The sequence below is a fragment of the Habropoda laboriosa genome, unplaced genomic scaffold (assembly GCF_001263275.1).
Source record: "Habropoda laboriosa isolate 0110345459 unplaced genomic scaffold, ASM126327v1 scaffold107, whole genome shotgun sequence".
In the NCBI taxonomy this organism is placed as follows: domain Eukaryota; kingdom Metazoa; phylum Arthropoda; class Insecta; order Hymenoptera; family Apidae; genus Habropoda; species Habropoda laboriosa.
This window is the reverse complement of record NW_017100249.1, coordinates 132,180-151,978: the sequence shown is the minus strand read 5'-3', so window position 1 is coordinate 151,978 and position 19,799 is coordinate 132,180. Positions and strand designations below refer to the sequence as shown.

At 33.3% G+C, this 19,799-nt stretch overlaps 4 protein-coding genes across 4 annotated transcripts in view; 3 read left to right on the top strand and 1 right to left on the bottom strand.

Moving 5' to 3' along the window:
• The first annotated feature begins 4,473 nt into the window (after nt 1-4,473).
• LOC108572186 (signal recognition particle receptor subunit beta) lies at nt 4,474-6,294 on the top strand. Its single transcript, XM_017934385.1, has 4 exons — nt 4,474-4,635; nt 5,495-5,661; nt 5,755-5,894; nt 5,961-6,294. The coding sequence occupies exons 1-4, from the start codon at nt 4,542-4,544 to the stop codon at nt 6,292-6,294; spliced, it is 735 nt and encodes a 244-aa protein (XP_017789874.1). The 5' UTR covers nt 4,474-4,541.
• Nucleotides 6,295-8,117: 1,823 nt separating this feature from the next.
• On the top strand, nt 8,118-10,318 carry LOC108572177 (pyridoxine-5'-phosphate oxidase-like). The gene is made up of 6 exons (XM_017934376.1): nt 8,118-8,252; nt 8,810-8,966; nt 9,036-9,135; nt 9,200-9,253; nt 9,852-10,051; nt 10,153-10,318. Exons 1-6 carry the CDS (start codon nt 8,201-8,203, stop codon nt 10,316-10,318), a joined length of 729 nt encoding a protein of 242 aa, XP_017789865.1. The 5' UTR covers nt 8,118-8,200.
• A 92-nt stretch (nt 10,319-10,410) lies between these two features.
• On the bottom strand, nt 10,411-12,101 carry LOC108572155 (histidine protein methyltransferase 1 homolog). The gene is made up of 5 exons (XM_017934351.1): nt 12,058-12,101; nt 11,634-11,879; nt 10,999-11,159; nt 10,677-10,927; nt 10,411-10,591 (listed from the first exon to the last, which is right to left on the bottom strand). The coding sequence occupies exons 1-5, from the start codon at nt 12,095-12,097 to the stop codon at nt 10,411-10,413; spliced, it is 879 nt and encodes a 292-aa protein (XP_017789840.1). The 5' UTR covers nt 12,098-12,101.
• A 5,667-nt stretch (nt 12,102-17,768) lies between these two features.
• LOC108572154 (peptidoglycan-recognition protein LF-like) overlaps nt 17,769-19,799 on the top strand; it is a 7,697-nt gene continuing 5,666 nt past the window's right edge. Inside the window, exons 1-2 of the mRNA XM_017934350.1 lie at nt 17,769-17,985; nt 19,025-19,351. Coding sequence (XP_017789839.1) covers nt 17,874-17,985; nt 19,025-19,351 — 439 coding nt within the window. The 5' untranslated portion in view covers nt 17,769-17,873. The remainder of the gene's footprint in view (nt 17,986-19,024; nt 19,352-19,799) is intronic.

Below are 19,799 nucleotides of genomic sequence, written 5' to 3'. Positions count from 1 at the left end.
GAGGTCTAGGTTTCGGGGTGACTAACGTTAGGATGATGCGGATTTGTTTAGTTAAGGAAAGGAGGCAGGATGACTAAAAACTAACGAGAGATAGGAGAGAGGTATACGACAGAATGAATAAATGATGAATGAATAAGTTCACGAATAACAAATAATTCGATTTCAAATTCTCTCCAATATTAGATATTAGTCTCTAACAGTTTATACCAGAATTAAACAAACTCGCGACAAAAACAACCGAAACTCGAAAATTTAAAAAAAAATGATCAGTTTACTAGAGAAAACCATCGACACTTTCCTCTCAATTCCTACTTTCAAATCAAATCTCTCTACCACACGCGAAACATTGTAATTCCTTTTCAATTTCCACGCTCGAATTCCTTCGTACATAAAACTCTGATCGTCGTGGCGAAATAAATTCCCACCGTTGACCGGTGTTGTCAATATATTAACGAAGGTGCATCATCGTCCGTGAAGCGTAACGAAACGACGTTATCTGATATACAGAGAGGCGAGTTTCAAATCACGACCGTCTAACATTACGCTAATTAAGGTCTGTATTCAAGCGAAGATGACATATCTTCCGTATGTAATTGGAGCAAGATGTATTTACATGATGGGACCTATCATCTTCTCGCCGTCTTCCTCCGCGCGGCGATCGACTCCGATGATAATTGATGCACACTTAATAAACGAACGACGCGCGCAACGTAATTAAGAGAGTGGCCGCGAATTTATCAAGATCCCCTGGGACATGCTATTAACGTCAAGGCGTCCCAAGTCGAGATATGTAAACTCGTTGTTAAGCGACGATTACAGAGAAGAAACGGGGCCCCGTCGCCGAGCACTTTTAGATTGAATTACGGTTTAGTCGGGATTATTTCAATCGGATTAGCATCAACTAATATGATTGAAAAATTACACACGCGATTAAATTTCCAGTCCCCGCTTGTCTAGTCTAGTTCTACCGGTATCGAATCTCTTGCTAATTTGGTGGACATTTGATAACAGCGTCTGGAGTATTGTCAAATTTGCGAAAAGTAATTGGAATTATTTTTTACCGTCTTTTGAAAATTCTAGAGTTCGAGATATCGTCGATATATCGGTCGAATAATAATAATAATAAATAAAATGAATACTGGTCGAATTTTGTAAAATAATTGTCATTTCTTGCCTTTGGAATAAAAAATGACAATTGTTTCACAAAGTTTGTATTTAAAAATTTGTTTTCGAGAAAAATGCGTTAAAGATTTTCGAAAATCTGTATCAGGCGTGATATTGAGTCGTTCAAACTCCCGCAGCTCTTAAAATTTACTTAAGGGGTGCAAAAATGCCAAAACTAGAATACCCCTTTAATATAATACAATAAATTTTAAAACGATTACCTTGTACCCTATGTGACAGTGAAGAAATAAACCAATATCCACCGAACAATATTGCTGGTGAAAAAAAGGGTTGGTACACTTCCATCTTAATCTAATAAAACAAATTTTCAAACTGTGTAACATTAAAGAAAAAAAAAAAATCTAAATCCACCGAACAATATTGCCAGTGAGAGAGAAAAATGCGTGCTCCGGACTTAATTTAATAAAACAAATTTTCAAACTGTGTAACGGTAAAAAGAATAAGAAAATCAAAATCCACCGTATAACGATTGCCGGTGTCCACGCGAGAAATAAAAAAGGCCCACCGAAGAATTTCAGCGACAAGATAAAAAGATCCCGAAAATTTCCTCCTCGCAGACGGGTTAGCGGCCCCGAGAAGTGTTCTGGTTGCATGGAAACCTCGAGGGAGGACAGATAATCGATGAGGGGAACCAAGTGTCTTGACCATAGCGAGGAATTGACAGACAAGGCGCTATCCTAAAGGGAATTCTCAGGGAGAGATCGCGCTCTCCCGCCTCTGCGGAGAAGCCGAGCAATAAATTCGCGGATACGTCGCCGACAGAAGGATCTGATAGCGGCGAAACTTGCCCGCGCAAAACCCTTTTCTTCTCTTTTTTCACCGTATACCGAATATGGAAACACTCGACCCTTCGTTAAAACGATTCGAATATCCATACGTCTACTACGCCAGGGAAATTACACCGAGCCGAAAGAAACTATAATCTAAAAGAAACGTGAAAAATCAATTTTTCGTACGCCACCAAATTGCTTTAATCGCGTGTGTTTAGTATAATTTAATATTTTTGACGTTCGTAGGCATTTTGAAAATTTGCCACACCTCCATTTTTAATGTAATAAACAAATTTTTAAAACGATACGAAATGAAAGATTTTTGCGACCACGGTTGAGGGTTAGAGTTATGAAATAAGTGCACGTCGATTTATTTAAGTACAGTGGTAAATTCTTTTTTGTTGTTCAAGATGAATATCGATGATTTTCTATTCGCTGAAATTTCGTTAGGTGACTTGTAGGTAATAGATAAAAAAAATAGACCTGCGATGCAGTGACACCTATCCTAAATGCATTTAAGATTCAACAGATTGCTGGGAATTGCATTTACCACAGACGAGTCATTTGTGCTGTTACCATTTCTAGGTAGAATTTTCTACCTTACCGGCAATTGCTGTGTAGGTATACGTACATATGATGCAATTACTTTGAATTAAAATACACAATATCAAACGAGGTATATGAGAGCAGTATGAATTGCTTTTCGAAGCAAAAATTTAGTATACGTGTTCATTTGAGAATTAAACTATCGCGAGTTGCTCTGGAGAGTTAAATTTATCAGTATACACGGTATTGAGAAAACTGTCAGAGAGCTGGACACACTTCGAGAATACTGTCGAGAGCAACTGTCGTAAGAGCACGTATGCATTTGAGAGTGAAACTATTGCAGGTTACTCTCGAGAGTCAAATTTTGTCGGTATACTCGGTACCGAGAGTGACGTCAGAAAGCTGGACACACTTCGAGCGTACTCTCGAGAGTAATCGTAACAAACGGACATGTACCTTTAGTATTACTTAGCTTTATAAAAACCACTTACAATAGACAAATACGTAAAACTGTAGCTTGTTTTTCTAATTAATATCTTTGTATGTGATATTTTGTAAAAGCTAAATATGTATGCAAGTGTGGGACTCACCAGTGTCGAGTACTGAAGATGCAAATGATGATGCAATTACCCTTGTTGAGGTTGAAAGACGCAGGACACAACACACGACACACCACACACCACACACCACACAACACACAGCATACACCACACAAAACCTTAAAAATATTAATTAAGCCATTTATATCGATACAATTTACAAGGAATAATACTTAATTTAATGTTACAACAATACTCACCACTTTTCACAACGTTGTCCTACGTTAGCTTCTGCACTTTTCACGTATTCCTTTGGCCCGTTATTGCACGATAATTAAACACTGATATCACTATTATAAACGAAGACGCTATTAACGAAAGAAAAATTTCACAAATACGTAATAACCTCGACGAGAATACGCGAGACAATTTCGAAAACACCCGACGCTACCGATGCCACGATACGAATGCCTCGATTTTCAAACGTAAAGGTCACTTGCACGAATGGTAGGTTGTTGTCAAAAGTAAGTCAACATAACATTTCACGATTGGAAGACTGCGCAGAACGCGGGTAATATATTATTTTCAATTTTCGCGTGAAATAAAGTAGCTATAATAAATTAATTTTACGAAATGATTATTCAAAAATTAAAATATGGCATACCGTCTATTCGACAAGAAAAGCGAAAGCAGTTAAATTAATTGAATTGCGACAAACAAATGGCTCACAGTTACAATATTAATACTTCTGAAGGAAATATAGCTTTATCATTTACTTTGAATTTTACTCACACGAGTACTACTATATTCCAATATCATACATACCATTACTTGCAATACCTTTCGAAAATTTTAAAATATTTAAACCACGACTTCAAATGGACGTTCGTTCGCTATTTACCGCCATAACTGTGCATAGATGCACAACTTCCATAATTTTATGGGACTAAACTGCATTATCGACAAAAGTAAAACAGTGCAGAACATTCTTATTGTCGAAGAAACATATGTTTTTAAGACAAAAACGTACAAATATTGTAACATTTATAAATATAGCATTGAAGCTAATTTATTTTTGTAATTACTAAATTCAAATGCAGGGAAATTATATTTTGCTTATCAGAGTAAGAATACATCGATTTTTAATATTTTTTATGAGTGGTGTAACAAATGTTCATTCAAAAATGGAAATATTCTGATTACTAAGATCTAATCTATTATTCTTTTCCCCATTTATATTCGACGTCTTTTTAAATGTTTAAACATACTGTACATAGAACATCATGAACTTTTTAATATCATTTTATGAACACGGCGTGCTATAGTACTTTTTGTAGTATACAGTATAAACGTCACTTGTGTAAATGACCATCTCAGTGTAGATGGCACTGTTACAGATTTAATCTATGTCATCTATTAGTGTATTTTTTTTTTACGTGATTCTAAAGAATCGGCATATGTCCACGAGGTGATTTGAAGTAAACATAAAAGAATTATCACGATGGAAAAATATGTAAAACCATTGACAGACCACAATGTGGATTCTCAGTTTATGGGTGTTGTAGCTGCAATAATTGCGATTATTATAACCATAGGTAATTGAATGCAGTACCCATAGGTTATAAGTTCCTTATGTTCATATCATGTATTAAAAGTTAATGGAAACATAATAGTAATCTACAATTTACACCAGAAATAGATTGTCTCATATTATTCAAACTAACATCACAGTTCTTTTTTCTATATAATAAATAAAATTAAAAATTGTCAATTTAAAACTCGTGGTAAACTACGTTTGCAAATAAACTGCATAGTCATTGCTAACGTAACACACGTCGTTTTCTTTCAAATTTGTACATGTATATTAAATATTAATTTGCCATTTTAATATTTAAACGGTCGGTCAATCCACTGATAAAATTTACGTAAACCGGCGGACCAGGTACTGTTACCAATTTAAAGGATGCTTTCACACAGATCGCAAAATTGATATATATTTCCGATTTTGTTAAAAACTATAGAAAAATATATAGGTAAATAGGATTGTAATCATTCTTCACTGTTGCATCTAAACATGTGGAATGATATCGGTTATAGACGCGATGCAAACGTTCAACGATCGGCTATTTAAGTGTTAACGATTTTCATAAATAACATACAGTCTCTTAGTTTCATTTTTAACATTATACAAAACATTACATTTACTTGCTTAAAAATAATTAGGTTTTGAAATGGAGGTACATTAAAAAAAATAATAAAATCAATTTAACAACAATATTGTTATGATAGAATATATAGTAAAACAATAGGTACATCTCTTGTGTAAAAAATTGTTTAGGCTGTTACACTAGCATCCATACATTTAACTTTCCAAAGCCATTTGTTTAGTACTAATAGTTTAATCTTGGACATTATTTCTTGTTTTATAAACTTCTGTTGCATTTATCTGCATAGTACTATTTACCATATGGCGCAGAAAGAAATCTATAGAAAACAGTATATTGTTAACTGGTCTCAGTGATGCTGGTAAAACATTGATATATGCCCATCTAGTTTGTTCCAAGTTTGTCAAAACACATACATCTGTAAAAGAAAATGTAGGAAACATCATAATCAATAATGTAAGTTTTTGTATGTACATTTTTATGATTTTTAACAAAACATAAACTGTAACATACCAAAACATAGGTCTTTAAAGTTGTTCATGCATTTAGCATTCCTTGAGGCTTGTTGATATACCTGGACATGAACGTCTGCGGTATAAATTCTTTGATAAATTCAAGTTATCCACAAAGGGACTTGTCTATGTGATTGATTCTGTGACTTTCCAAAAGGATATTCGAGATGTAGCAGAGTAAGTACATACAGTAACAAATCATTGCATCCTGAAAGAAAAATAATAAAAACCTTTGATTCATAGATTTTTATACAATTTATTGTCTGATTCTGCTATACAAAAAAAGGCTGTACTTGTACTATGCAATAAACAAGATCAGACTATGGCAAAAGGTTCAGTTGTTATAAAAACTTTATTAGAAAAGGAAATGAATTTACTACGTATGACAAAAACAAGTCAGTTGGAAGCTACAGATGCATCAGCAACAAATATCTTTCTTGGCAAGCAGGGAAAAGATTTTGAATTTTCCCATTTGGATACAAATATTGAATTTGCAGAATGTAGTGCATATAATAAAGATCCTGATACCTCTGCAGATATTGAACAATTAAATAGTTGGTTAAAACAAATAGTATAAAAATGTAAAAGTGTTCTCAATTTTTTCAAATAAATTATTTCTTTCCAACTTTTTAAATTATAGTATTATTTTCTCACTGTAAACTGTGTTTATGTGGAAAATCTTTATTTGTAGTTTTTAAAAATAATGCAAATTATTATTTTGTTATCCTTATTTAACATCCTTAATTTAACACAAATATATTACAATCTTTTACCATCAACTATATTTGTAATTAATCTTTAATTTAAACGTAAATCTCTAACAAGAAGTTTTCACTGATTAACAAATGTTTACAAGTAGTATATGTATGTAAATGTTTAATTTTTATCATACACACGTTAATAACAATTTTTTTACAAAATGCGTTTTATCATTACACTTGACAGACACTTTATTTTTATTTGATGTATTTTAAAAATCCACTATAAATTCATTCTAACCTAAAGAAAATGTCATCTACTAGATGTCAAAGTATAACAGATGAAACTTGTCTGTACTTTTTCATTATACAATATACAATAAATTTATACATTTCGTTTTTCCTTATATCTAACATTAAGCACACACGATACAAATAGTAAAGCTTTCCTTTAAACTTTAAAACACTATTCCGATGATCAATCACACATGCAAAACACGAAAATCTGTAATTTCATAAAGTGCAAGTGGGGTTTTATTTAAATACTTTTGGCATATTCTTTTATTAAATTCTTTATTTTTATTATTTCCCAACGTATAATCAATTTATTTGTTGATTAAGAAAATTTATTTTGCACAAAACGGCCTCCATATATACATTTTTTTAAATAATAAAGTAAATAATTAATTATTTATTTACGTAACTGCTTTCCAAAAATATATGCCATAAAATGCGGAACTGATAAAATAAAATATATGGATTGTTTAGTCGTTGATAAATTTGAATATCATACAAACCCCATATTCGCGATGACCTTAAACTTTCAAAGATAACTAAATAATTATTTGTATTATCTTTACGCTCATATAATTAGTAACATGAGTTCTCCTTATGATACTTAAATATTAATATCACCATTATACTTTCTTGTATACTGATATTACATTTTTGGGATGGACTGATACTGATGTATACTAATATGTTTTATTTTCATCACAGAATATATGAAATTTACAAAAAACTGTAACAGCATACTTGATTAGATTAATTTAATTCCTGAAATTAAAAAAAAAGGACATACTACGAAAAGACAGGTACGTGTCACAAAGAGTATAAGCTGACGCACCTACAAGTTTTTCTCAATAATATTACATATTGACAATATTGTTAATAGTACGCTCGTTTCATAGCTTTGTTATCATAAAAAAGTTAAAAATTTTGTTAAAGACGTAAGAGTTTCGAAAGGAAAGGTACTGTAAAAAGTGCGTGCATTAAGTAATGTCGTCATACAAAGAATCTATTGTACGTAGATAATAAGATGCTGATACATACTAATTACGCAATATAAAGATACTATTACAAGATTATTTACACGCTTCCTAATACATCGCGCGCAATATATTGTAATGGCGTACAAAACAGTTTTCAAATTTTAATTAGACGATACAGAGATGCGAAAACAGTTGATTAAAAATATAATATTTAAAATTAGTACAACGAAGAACTGGCCTTACATAAAGTAGAATCTTTAATTTTAAGAACATTACACTTACAGAAAAATGCAAAAATTAATAAATTAGTATAAAAAGTTTGCACGTTACGACACTGTGCGCCATCTTTCTCTAAAAAATATCTAAATTATGAAGTGGAAGGGGCATATATAACCTCGAATTTCTTAAAACAGGTTCAGTCGCCGTAAACGTCAACGCGTTTGCGCCAGTGACGTTCTACTTTTCCGTCCATTCAAGCAGCACGTTTGTCATAGAGCGAATAATATTCCACATCATGTCTGCAAAATCAACTATTCAGGATACAAACTACAGCATTGACATCGGAGGTAACTTTGCCTTTGTAATTACTGCCTTCGCAAAAGGAGCACTTTTCTGTCATCACCATTAGCGTGGTATTAAAAAACGAATGTATACACACCGTGTGGTCAATACGTTTATAATCGACTGAATTACTCAATCATTTCGAATGATTTAAAAGGTTGCCGACAAAACGATTACTTCAAGTACACACCTCAGCCGTGACTTAATCGTTTTAGATTCAATCATGAACGAATCAATTTTGAACAGATAGAAATATACGTATAATTATCGTCAATACACTTGTTATCGAAAATCCATCATAACTTAACACGTCTCCAATTGATTTCAACATTGACAACGTTACAAATATTATAAATTAAAGACATAACATAGTTTGTAAATGGGACTTTAGCAGCGAAAATTGTAAGTGAAACAATTTATGTTTTAATTCTTTTCCAAAGCGTTAGTATCAGTAAGAAATAATTTCCAACGGTATTGTAGAATAAATGTTTATAAAGTAAAAAAATTAATATTAAAATGGAAAGGCATATTACAAAATAACGTGTTTTAATACTCCCTATAGGTATGCGAATTAAATACAAAGATAAAAGTGAAACTTTTACGGAAGATCATCTTGTAAGCAAGAATCCTATACGTCAATTCGACGCATGGTTTAAAGAAGCTTGCAATACCCCACAAATATTGGAAGCAAACGTGATGTTTCTTGCGACAGCTTCTAAGTAATATTAAATAAATTATTCGTCTCGCTATCGATTGAAAAACATTTTGAAAAGTATCGACTCTTACAGGAAAGGTATTCCATCCGTACGAGCAGTGCTACTTAAAGGTTATGATCAAGGCGGTTTCAAATTTTATACCAATTACGAAAGTAGAAAAGGCCGCGAATTAGTGAGTGTATTAAATTTATAATTTCCAACGGTATAAATAAACACTGTACTTAATAAATGTTTAGGCTGAAAATCCATATGCAGCAGTGACGTTTTATTGGGAACCACTGAGACGAGCGGTAAGAATCGATATGTAGTGTGTTATTTGTCTTGTCTGTCTGCATATCTCTGTCTATCACTTTGGTAACATAAAAAAACTATGTCAAGGAACGAAGAAGAATTACGATAGTTTAAGAGGTATGCTAAAACAAACGTTTCGTACCGGAATAATAAAAATTTTCAATTTTGTTTCCTTTAAATTATTATAATCTTCTTTTTTTTAATTCAAGGTTAATTGAAGCTCAGCATATTATAAGTAAGTGTGTAAATATTGCTTTTTGTCCATTAGAACAATACGATACCAAAAATATACCCTGAAAAAGGTCGATGGCCTTAAAAACGCGGGAAAAAATTACGAACGATATTTTTTTGTCGCCAAGAGTAACACGCAGATATGAAGACAAACAAAAGAAACAAAAAACATCCTGTATTGATACATTGTAGTAAAGAAGAAAGCAGAATCGACTGATCCAATTTATTATTGAATTGGAAGTTGAACTTTGAAACTTTCCTTTTTTCTTATTTAAATAACCAACATGTTTTTTTTCGTTAGGTATTTAAAAATAATTTACATATGGTTTAAATTAACGTTATACATAAGTACTACTTTTTCATCAGGTACGTATTGAAGGTAAAGTGCAAAAAACATCTCCAGAAGACTCGGATCGTTACTTTCTGAGTCGACCGTACTCAAACCAGATAGGATCGATGACTAGTAAGCAAAGTAGCGTGATCGCAAGCAGACAAACGTTAATCGTAAAGGAAAGAGAACTGGTAGCTCAATTTCCGGAAGGTCAAGTTAAAAGGCCAGACACTTGGTAATTATTTGCACGAGATCATCGAGAATTGCACGCACCTTTAATAACGATTTGTCATCGGAAATATGTTGTACATGAAAATAATCTATACTAATTTTCAGGGGCGGATACAGCCTTAGTCCACATTCCATAGAATTTTGGCAAGGCCAGAGTGATCGTTTACACGACAGAATTCGCTTTAGGCGGCGCAAGCTCGACGAAAAAATCGATAACGTACTTGTTCATCAAGGAGATGAAGGATGGGTTTTCGAAAGACTATCTCCATAGTTATTAGAAAACAATATTAATTATTTATTTAATGTACAAATGGAAATAATACAATGTCTTCTGCTTGTTAGATAATGTAAGGCGCGTTCTGGTTAGATAAACAACAATTGCGTCTTCCTTGTAATTTTTAGAATTTCTCTTTGTAATCCTAAAAGTATATCTTGACTTTTCCACGTTACATCAACGTCGAAAATACCGTCTTCTTCTATAAAATTTTGAAATTGTCTTATTCCTCCTCCAACACCGAAATAATAACTTTTAGCAGCGATCAATCTAAAGAAGTCACGTGACCCAATATTATCTACCGTTTCCATAGAAACGTAATCTAACAAGCTTAATTATCGACGATTATACTTGCCCAATGCCATCCTGTTTAAGCCTTTGTTTAAAAACTTCGTACAACTTTTTATGATTGTCAGGATTATAAATTGTTTCGCTGGTGAAAATTAGATCGTATTCCACAAGTTTGTTTTCACCGCTCGAAACGTGCAATTTCGTGAACGATTCCCAGTCGCCGCAAAAAAATTCACATCTTTTTAAGATACTTTCTCGATCTTCAAAATTCAACAAAACATTCGGAATTGTTACGGTTGAAATCACCTCTACGTTCTGTAAAACGATCTGTTTACATACCCGATTGTAGAAATGTGCACGGAGAATATATAGTACGAAGTACGAACATAATCTTGAAAATGAACGATGGAATTTTTCAGAAGAGCAATAAGGCCAATAACACCGGTCCCACATCCCAAATCCAAAACAAATTTATCTTGGAATACGATGTTTTTTTCGAATATGTATTGTGCTAAATCGTAACTACATTCCCAAATCTTTAAACCACCTTTACGAAAAGAAAAAAAATTGAAACGACTTATCAGTTTCGTACAAACGCCAATTATCGCGAAACTTTTTGTTAAGGAACAAGAACATTATTTACTTGCATAATTTATGTTCACAAATATACCACTTCCTTTTTAACCCTCATCCGTCCCTCAGTTTCGCATCTTAATAGGTCCCTCGGTGTCAATTTGACACAATGGTAAAAAATCAATTAAATGAAAAGATAAATAATTAATTTTGTAAATTCTTTTATTAAATATAGAAAATAAACATTTAGGTTATTGTCGTGTAATATACATACTAGCAGTCAGAGGACTTGATAAAACGTGAGAGTTGTACGTGTCAAATTGACACCGAGGGACCTTTTCGTAACAAATGTTATTTACAGTTCTAAAGGCATGTTTTGTTAATAAAAATACTAAATACATGTGCTTTATGTTAAAGAAATAAAAGTCAAACATTCAAAATAGACTACCTTCGTATTTAGAGGGAATAAGATCAGAGTGTTGCGATTCTGCCTCTATGATATTTATACAATTCTCTTCCTTCAAATCGTGTAAAGCTTTTTCAGATCGAATTAATTTTAATTTACAACCCGGAAATATTACTCTATCCATATAATCGTTAGGATCATACTGTTTTTCTATTTGTAATTCGGATACTTCTACCTTAGACGCAGGTATCCAATCAATCGTCGATTTTTTCACACCGATATCTTTTTCTGGAATAAGTACTCTAATAAAGTTCTCTTTTATGGAATAATGTTTAAAAATATTCGGTAAAAGATTGAAGTATGTTTAGAAATAATACATGCGTAAAGGTATAAGACGAGCATAACCTCAAAATTGAGTTCTAATATTACGAATTTCAATGAGTTGAACAAAACAGTATGAAAATACCTTCATCCTCGTTGTTCCTCGAAAATCCAAATTTGAACATATTGCTTTTGATAATGTTTGTACACTTACTTAGTACAGAAAATTAATAAAAAATAAACTTACAGAGTGAGAAATTACACTACACCACTGTCAGGAGACAGTCGGATCTAAATTGAAGTAGTATTTAAGAGTCGATGTACATGTAAATTTCATAAACATTCAGGGATAATAATTTTAACTTCAAATAAATTGATTAATAGCTGATTAAGCTGTAGTTTATTGAAAAATTAATTTTCTTAACTTTACGTTATATTTCGATACGACGACATATTTTGTATTATAATACGCATTGTCTGTGAATCTGTTAATTGAATAAATATTTATGATAAATGAAAAACGTTGTTAGATTAATGAATAGTAGAAGTACATTGTACATAATACAAATTCAAATGAATAATTTGTAATTATTGATGAGTATTGTCAGTAAAGTAACAGCCAAAACTATCGACTTTAGATGCTTTAGATTACTAGTAATATTGGCTAGTATTAAAGTAACAAGAAAGACGATTTATTAATATCAGTAAATATAAATACTAAAATAAAGTATGTTTCAATATATTTAATCGTGCACAGAACAAAGAATAACTCTTCGAGGTATTTAGCGATATAGAAACGAGTTAGACAAGGAAAGAAATAGGTATAGATAAGTATAGCACCAGAGAAATGAGTTAGACAAGGAAAGAAATAGGGGTAGACAAGGACAGCACTATAAAACAAGTTAGACAAGGAAAGGAATAGGGACAGACAAGGATAGCACTACAGAAATGAGTTAGACAAGGAAAGAAATAGGGGAAAACAAGGATAGCACTATAAAAACAAGTTAGACAAGGAAAGGAATAGGGCTAGACAAGGACAGAAGAAAATGACGGGCGAGACTATCGCCATCTAGCGTTTAGTGACTCGAATTCGATAATTAGTTATTAATATTAATATCGGAAAGGACGCGACAGTTCCTTACGCTACGTCAAGTCGGCCTGGGTAAAATCACTAATAACTCAATAATTACGATGAATTTATGAACTTTTAATATTGAAGAACGAAGTGTGGACCTTCAGCAACTTTCACATATAAGTTTTAAGCCTCTAGGTCCTTTCGATAATTAGTTATTAATATTAATATCGGAAAGGACGCGACAGTTCCTTACGCTACGTCAAGTCGGCCTGGGTAAAATCACTAATAACTCAATAATTACGATGAATTTATGAACTTTTAATATTGAAGAACGAAGTGTGGACCTTCAGCAACTTTCACATATAAGTTTTAAGCCTCTAGGTCCTTTCGATAATTAGTTATTAATATTAATATCGGAAAGGACGCGACAGTTCCTTACGCTACGTCAAGTCGGCCTGGGTAAAATCACTAATAACTCAATAATTACGATGAATTTATGAACTTTTAATATTGAAGAACGAAGTGTGGACTTTCAGCAACTTTCACATATAAATTTTAAGCCTCTAGGTCCTTTCGATAATTAGTTATTAATATTAATATCGGAAAGGACGCGACAGTCCCTTACGCTACGTCAAGTCGGCCTGGGTAAAATCACTAATAACTCAATAATTACGATGAATTTATGAACTTTTAATATTGAAGAACGAAGTGTGGACTTTCAGCAACTTTCACATATAAGTTTTAAGCCTCTAGATCCTTTCGATAATTAGTTATTAATTTTAATATCGGAAAGGACGCGACAGTCCCTTACGCTACGTCAAGTCGGCCAGGGCAAAATCATCAATAACTCAATAATTACGATGAATTTATGAACTTTTAGTATTGAAGAATGAAGGGTAGACCTTCAGCAACTTTCACAGATAAATTTTAAGTCTCTGGGTCCTTTCGATAATTAGTTATTAATACTAATATCGGAAAGGACGCGTCAGTCCCTTACGCTACGTCAAGTCGGCCAGGGAAAAATCATTAAAAACTCAATAATGAGGATGAATTTATGAACTTTTAGTATTGAGGAATGAAGGGTGGAGCTTCAGCAACTTTCACAGATAAATTTTAAGTCTCTGGGTCCTTTCGATAATTAGTTATTAATATTAATATCGGAAAGGACGCGTCAGTCCCTTACACTACGTCAAGTCGGCCTGGGTAAAATCATTAATAACTCAATAATTACGATGAATTTGTAAACTTTTAGTATTAAAGAATGAAGTGTGGACCTTTGTCAACTTTCACATATAAGTTTTAAGCCTCTAGGTCCTCTCAATAATTAGTTATTACCAATTTTAGTCTGTGACGTCTGGAACAATTCCGCATACACTTACGGTTTTTTAATAATTTCATAGCTTTCTACTAAATTGCCATGAAACTAGCTATATGCATCGGAAAGGTAACTCCCTCACCTATATTCTCATATAATATTGATTAATATATTCGGTTTAGTTTAAGAGTTATAAAAGATTATATGGGAGAGTCTCGTGCTCGTCGTACTAGAGTCTAGTCAACTAGTCCGATATTAAAATTAATAACTAATTATCGAAAGAACCCAGAGACTTAAAATTTATCTGTGAAAGTTGCTGAAGGTCCACCCTTCATTCTTCAATACTAAAAGTTCATAAATTCATCGTAATTATTGAGTTATTAATGATTTTTCCCTGGCCGACTTGACGTAGCGTAAGGGACTGTCGCGTCCTTTCCGATATTAAAATTAATAACTAATTATCGAAAGGACCTAGAGGCTTAAAACTTATATGTGAAAGTTGCTGAAGGTCCACACTTCGTTCTTCAATATTAAAAGTTCATAAATTCATCGTAATTATTGAGTTATTAGTGATTTTACCCAGGCCGACTTGACGTAGCGTAAGGAACTGTCGCGTCCTTTCCGATATTAATATTAATAACTAATTATCGAAAGGACATAGAGGCTTAAAATTTACATGTGAAAGTTGCTGAAGGTCCACACTTCATTCTTCAATACTAAAAGTTCACAAATTCATCGTAATTATCGAGTTATTAATGATTCTTCCCTGGCCGACTTGACGTAGCGTAAGGGACTATCGCGTCCTTTCCGATATTAATATTAATAACTAATTATCGAAAGGACCTAGAGGCTTAAAATTTACATGTGAAAGTTGCTGAAGGTCCACACTTCATTCTTCAATACTAAAAGTTCACAAAATCAACGTAATTATCGAGTTATTAATGATTTTTCACCGGACTACGTAGCTGAGGCTCTGGGTGGTGGAGCTCAGCGGCTCGCCAGCCAATAGGAAACGTTCTCTCTCTGTCCTTCTCGCACACTAGTGCGTTCTTTGTCTAATACCTCTGTTTATATCATGTGTTCCTATTAAGAAATGTTAGTTCGAGTCACTAAACGCTAGATGGCGATAGTCTCGCCCGTCATTTTCTTCTGTCCTTGTCTAGCCCTATTGCTTTCCTTGTCTAACACACGGCACTGTTCCTATCCTTGTCTATCCCTATTCCTTTCCTTGTCTAACTTGTTTTTATATTGCTATCCTTGTTTCCCCCTATTTCTTTCCTTGTCTAACTTGTTTTATAGTGCTGTCCTTGTCTACCTCTATTTCTTTCCTTGTCTAACTCATTTCTCTAGTGCTATCCTTGTTTATCCCCATTCCTTTCCTTGTCTAACTCGTTTCTCTAGTGCTATCCTTCTCTACCCCATTTCTTTCTTTGTCTAACTCATTACTCTAGTCATATCCTTCTCTACCGCTGTTCGTTTTCTTGTCTCTCTTCGCTATTGCTATTCTCCTCGTTTTTATTATATTTAATTGATACTTATAATGAACTTTTAACTGTTTTAACATTACTAATAATGTAGATAGTAAAATACAGTTTCGGGCATATTTGAAAGTACATTAATTATGCAATAACTAGTCTTTCTTGTTAAATAACAATTTAGATGGTCGTTTATAATTATAGAAATGTCTAGAATAAAATTGTTGCATGTTTTAACTTAATAAAATAGCTTAATTGTTAATTGCATATTGAATAAACAATTGCATGCAGCAGGCACTTTCAAAATTAATTTTTATAATCTATTTCTCATTCCTTTAACATCTCACTTATACATAAAGAAAATTGGACGTGGTGTGTAAGGGAGAAATAAATAGACTGTAAAATGCTGTAAAACAGTACTGGTATATTGTAACCTTTTATAAAATACATTTTAATACATTTATCTTATAAATATAATTCTTTACATCTGTCGATTTTACCATCTTTGATGGTTCGATTGTATGTAATTACTAAACGCACCGCTTTACACCATAGAGGGCATAGCTTCATCGTTGGATTTTTTACACGATCGGTATTTCAGAACGTTCCACAAAAAAATACAAACTGCAACGACCTCTATCACAGACGAGTCTCGTCTCTGCCTCTCTACAAATAAATAAATACGTAACGCAATAAACATTTTCTCCAAACTATTATCCCATTTCACTCTCCTTTTAAACACACATATAATTTTTCAATCGAACGCTTGAAATTTTGCATGAAAAGTCTTTATATTTCATGACGTAAACCCATCGTTTTTTCTCTAATCACTTGCAACGGGATTCCTTAGCGATTATTTGACTCTGAAGTCGTCGCATTTCGTAATAAACGATTATTTTCACATGTCATTAAATAAAATCTTCCATGTTCCATATATCTTAAGCAACGGTGTATCGTAAAATCGCTTACATTAGATTTACAAATTCGTTTAACGAGAATAGGTTACAATTAAGTTTCTCTTAACCTACAAAAATTTTCATTCACATCCACATCTCTGCCAAGATGAAATTCATTTTCCATTTCCCTCAAATCACGTACGACACTAGTTGACACTAATAATATTCTTTCCTTGAACTTGATAAATAGCAATTATCATTGTTTTCGCTCTTCAATTTTCCTCAACTCCAATGTAATACGCAAAACGCGTTCTTTCATCGCTCAACATTTCCAACTTTTTCCAGCCAGTCGAAAACACAAACTGTACATTTTCTCAATATCCTCGTTCCAGGAAAACTGAAGAGCGAGAACAGCGGTGCAATAACTATCCCTCAAATTCTAAACACTTCCAACTTTCCGATCACTCGAAAATCTTCAATTTACATTTTCCCGCCAAATTTCCGCAAGGCGCCAAAATTCAAATCACGCTCACTCACGTTAGATACAATTTCGTTATAGAAATCGTATTCCTTCGATCGTCGATTTAATTGTGCTTTATTCATTGATCGTGTATCGACGATAAGACAATTCGAGTAACGTGTTCATTATCATCGAACAGATCGCGCGCGATAAATGGCCTAATTGAAAAATTCTCCGAAGGAGAGAAAATGTGAATCGACTAATGGAACTTTTGAGTGAATTCTGTTGTGCAATATCGCCATTAATCGAATGTGCACGTTTCAACAAACAAGCGTTGTAATTTATCAAGCGTTGTATCTTATCGTAGAAACATTTCACGTCCTATCGTTCTTCTATCTCACCGATTTTTTTTTTTTTCTACCTGTCGTCGCACAGATTACGCTTTATTTCTTCTCTCTTCTTTTTTCTTGTCTCTTTTTTTCCCAACTTAATATTCGTGAGATTGAAAATTGCTTATCGATTGGCCACGCTGGCCGTGCACAGTGTGCGAACGGTGAGGTTCTCTCTCCTGTTCTTGTTTTCGTGATACAACGCAAGCGGAGAGAGGATTAAAAGACCCAACATACGCCACCGAGGGACTTCCCGGCCACGTTGAAATGTGCGTTTAAAAGCCGGCGCCGTTTCATGATTCTCGTTCAGTTATACAATTAACCACGAGCTAAACACGTTACCCAACCGTCATGGGATCGTACAAGTTTCTAGTATTTCTTGTCTACACTTCGGTTTTGTTTCTGTCGTTCGAAAATGTCCCCGCGATGCCATTCTCGTGGGCGAATTTCGTGAACGATACCGGTAAGGAGGAATTTATTGAACGTTGATTGAAATTCGATTGAATCGAGGGTGTGATTCGAGGGCTTTCTTTTTTACGCTTTCGTTGCTGTCGGTGCTTATAGGCGGTTTGAAAATTGAACAATTTCGGGCGTAGTTTTGTCTTAATTTTACCCGTTGCACGGTTTAATTTGAAATTTTTTAGTTTTGAGAATTTTCAAAGGAATTTTGGAAATTTTTAATTTCTCAGTTTTGAGAATTTTCAAAGGAATTTTAGAAATTTTTTGCGGCTACTGCTGAATATCTACCGGGTGTCGCGTTAGGTATCGAAATTTGTCGCAGTGAAAGGGTTAAATAGGTGGGAAAGGGATTTTTTTAATCTGCTAAGTGGGAAAGACGAGTTAATATTGGTTCAGCAATAGTTAGAGTACTGATTTTTGATTCTACTGTTATGTACAAATTAAATATAAAATATATCCTATTCACAGTTGCAAGAATTCAAATAATAGTAAATCATTTTCAATTACAAGCCAGAGAGACTTAATTTCTGTTTTTAAAAATGAACTCAGTTAACAAATTAAAGTAGAACAGTCTTCTTAATAAATTTTTCGAAGCAAGTGTATTTCACATACTCTTTAAAATACACAACAAAGGGACAAGATTTTTTTTTTAAAGAACAGACTTGGAATTTCTTTTTTTTTTTGAGTATCCTGCATTCAGAGAAGCCTGATGGAATTGTTTCTTTTCACGAAATTTAAATTACATCTTTATTCCAAGCATACAACTGAGAATTATAACAATGATTACCAGTGATTAAGAATTTCCATCGATTCTGTCACTTTGTCAGAACCCACCTTTGTCAACTTATCTCCAATTTTTCGGACAATATTTTAAAAATTTTTGATCGACGATGTAGAAATGAAAATTCTCGTCGTTTTACACAGAGATTCTATATAAGTACACATGCATTGTTGGAACCTGCACCAAGTTTGCTCCAATTTTCTATTTTCATCGGCGATACAGAAGCAAAAATACGAAAGAAAATCGTCGCTTTTCTGCGCAGGAATTCCATGTATCGTGAGCAGAGAAAATTGGGGAGCCAGGACACCGCTTGAACGTGTTCCTATGGAAGTAACACCGACTCCTTACGTTGTCATCCATCACGGAGGTATTGCAAAGTACTGTTCCGATGAGAAATCATGCGCAGCGATTGTGAGAAGCTACCAAAGTTACCATATGGACGATCATGGCTGGTTCGACATTGGTTACAATTTCGTCATTGGCGAGGATGGAAATGTTTACGAGGGTCGTGGATGGAATTACGTTGGGGCACATGCACCTGGATATAACACTCAGAGTATTGGAATATGTGTCATCGGTGATTTTAGCAGTAAGTGTTTCGTATTTTGAACGGTGTGAGAAACATTGTGTGCGGAATAAGTGTGAACTTTTGTAGGCTGAGAAATTATGGAAATTTGGTTAGTAGTTGAAAGGAGCAAAGTGGAAACGAAGGTTTTAGTAGTAAATGTTGAAGATGATGAAAAATTCAGAAATTAGGAAGATTTGACTGTTAATAAATTTAGAAAATATTTCACTAATGTTGAATTCCAAATATTGAAAATTCCAAAATTAGGAAGTTTCCATGTTAATAAATTTAGGAAATATTTCACTAATGTTGAATTCCAACTATTGAAAATTCCAAAATTAGGAAGTTTCCATGTTAATAAATTTAGGAAATATTTCACTAATGTTGAATTCCAAATATTGAAAATTCCAAAATTAGGAAGTTTCCATATTAATAAATTTAGGAAATATTTCACTAATGTTAAATTCGAGAT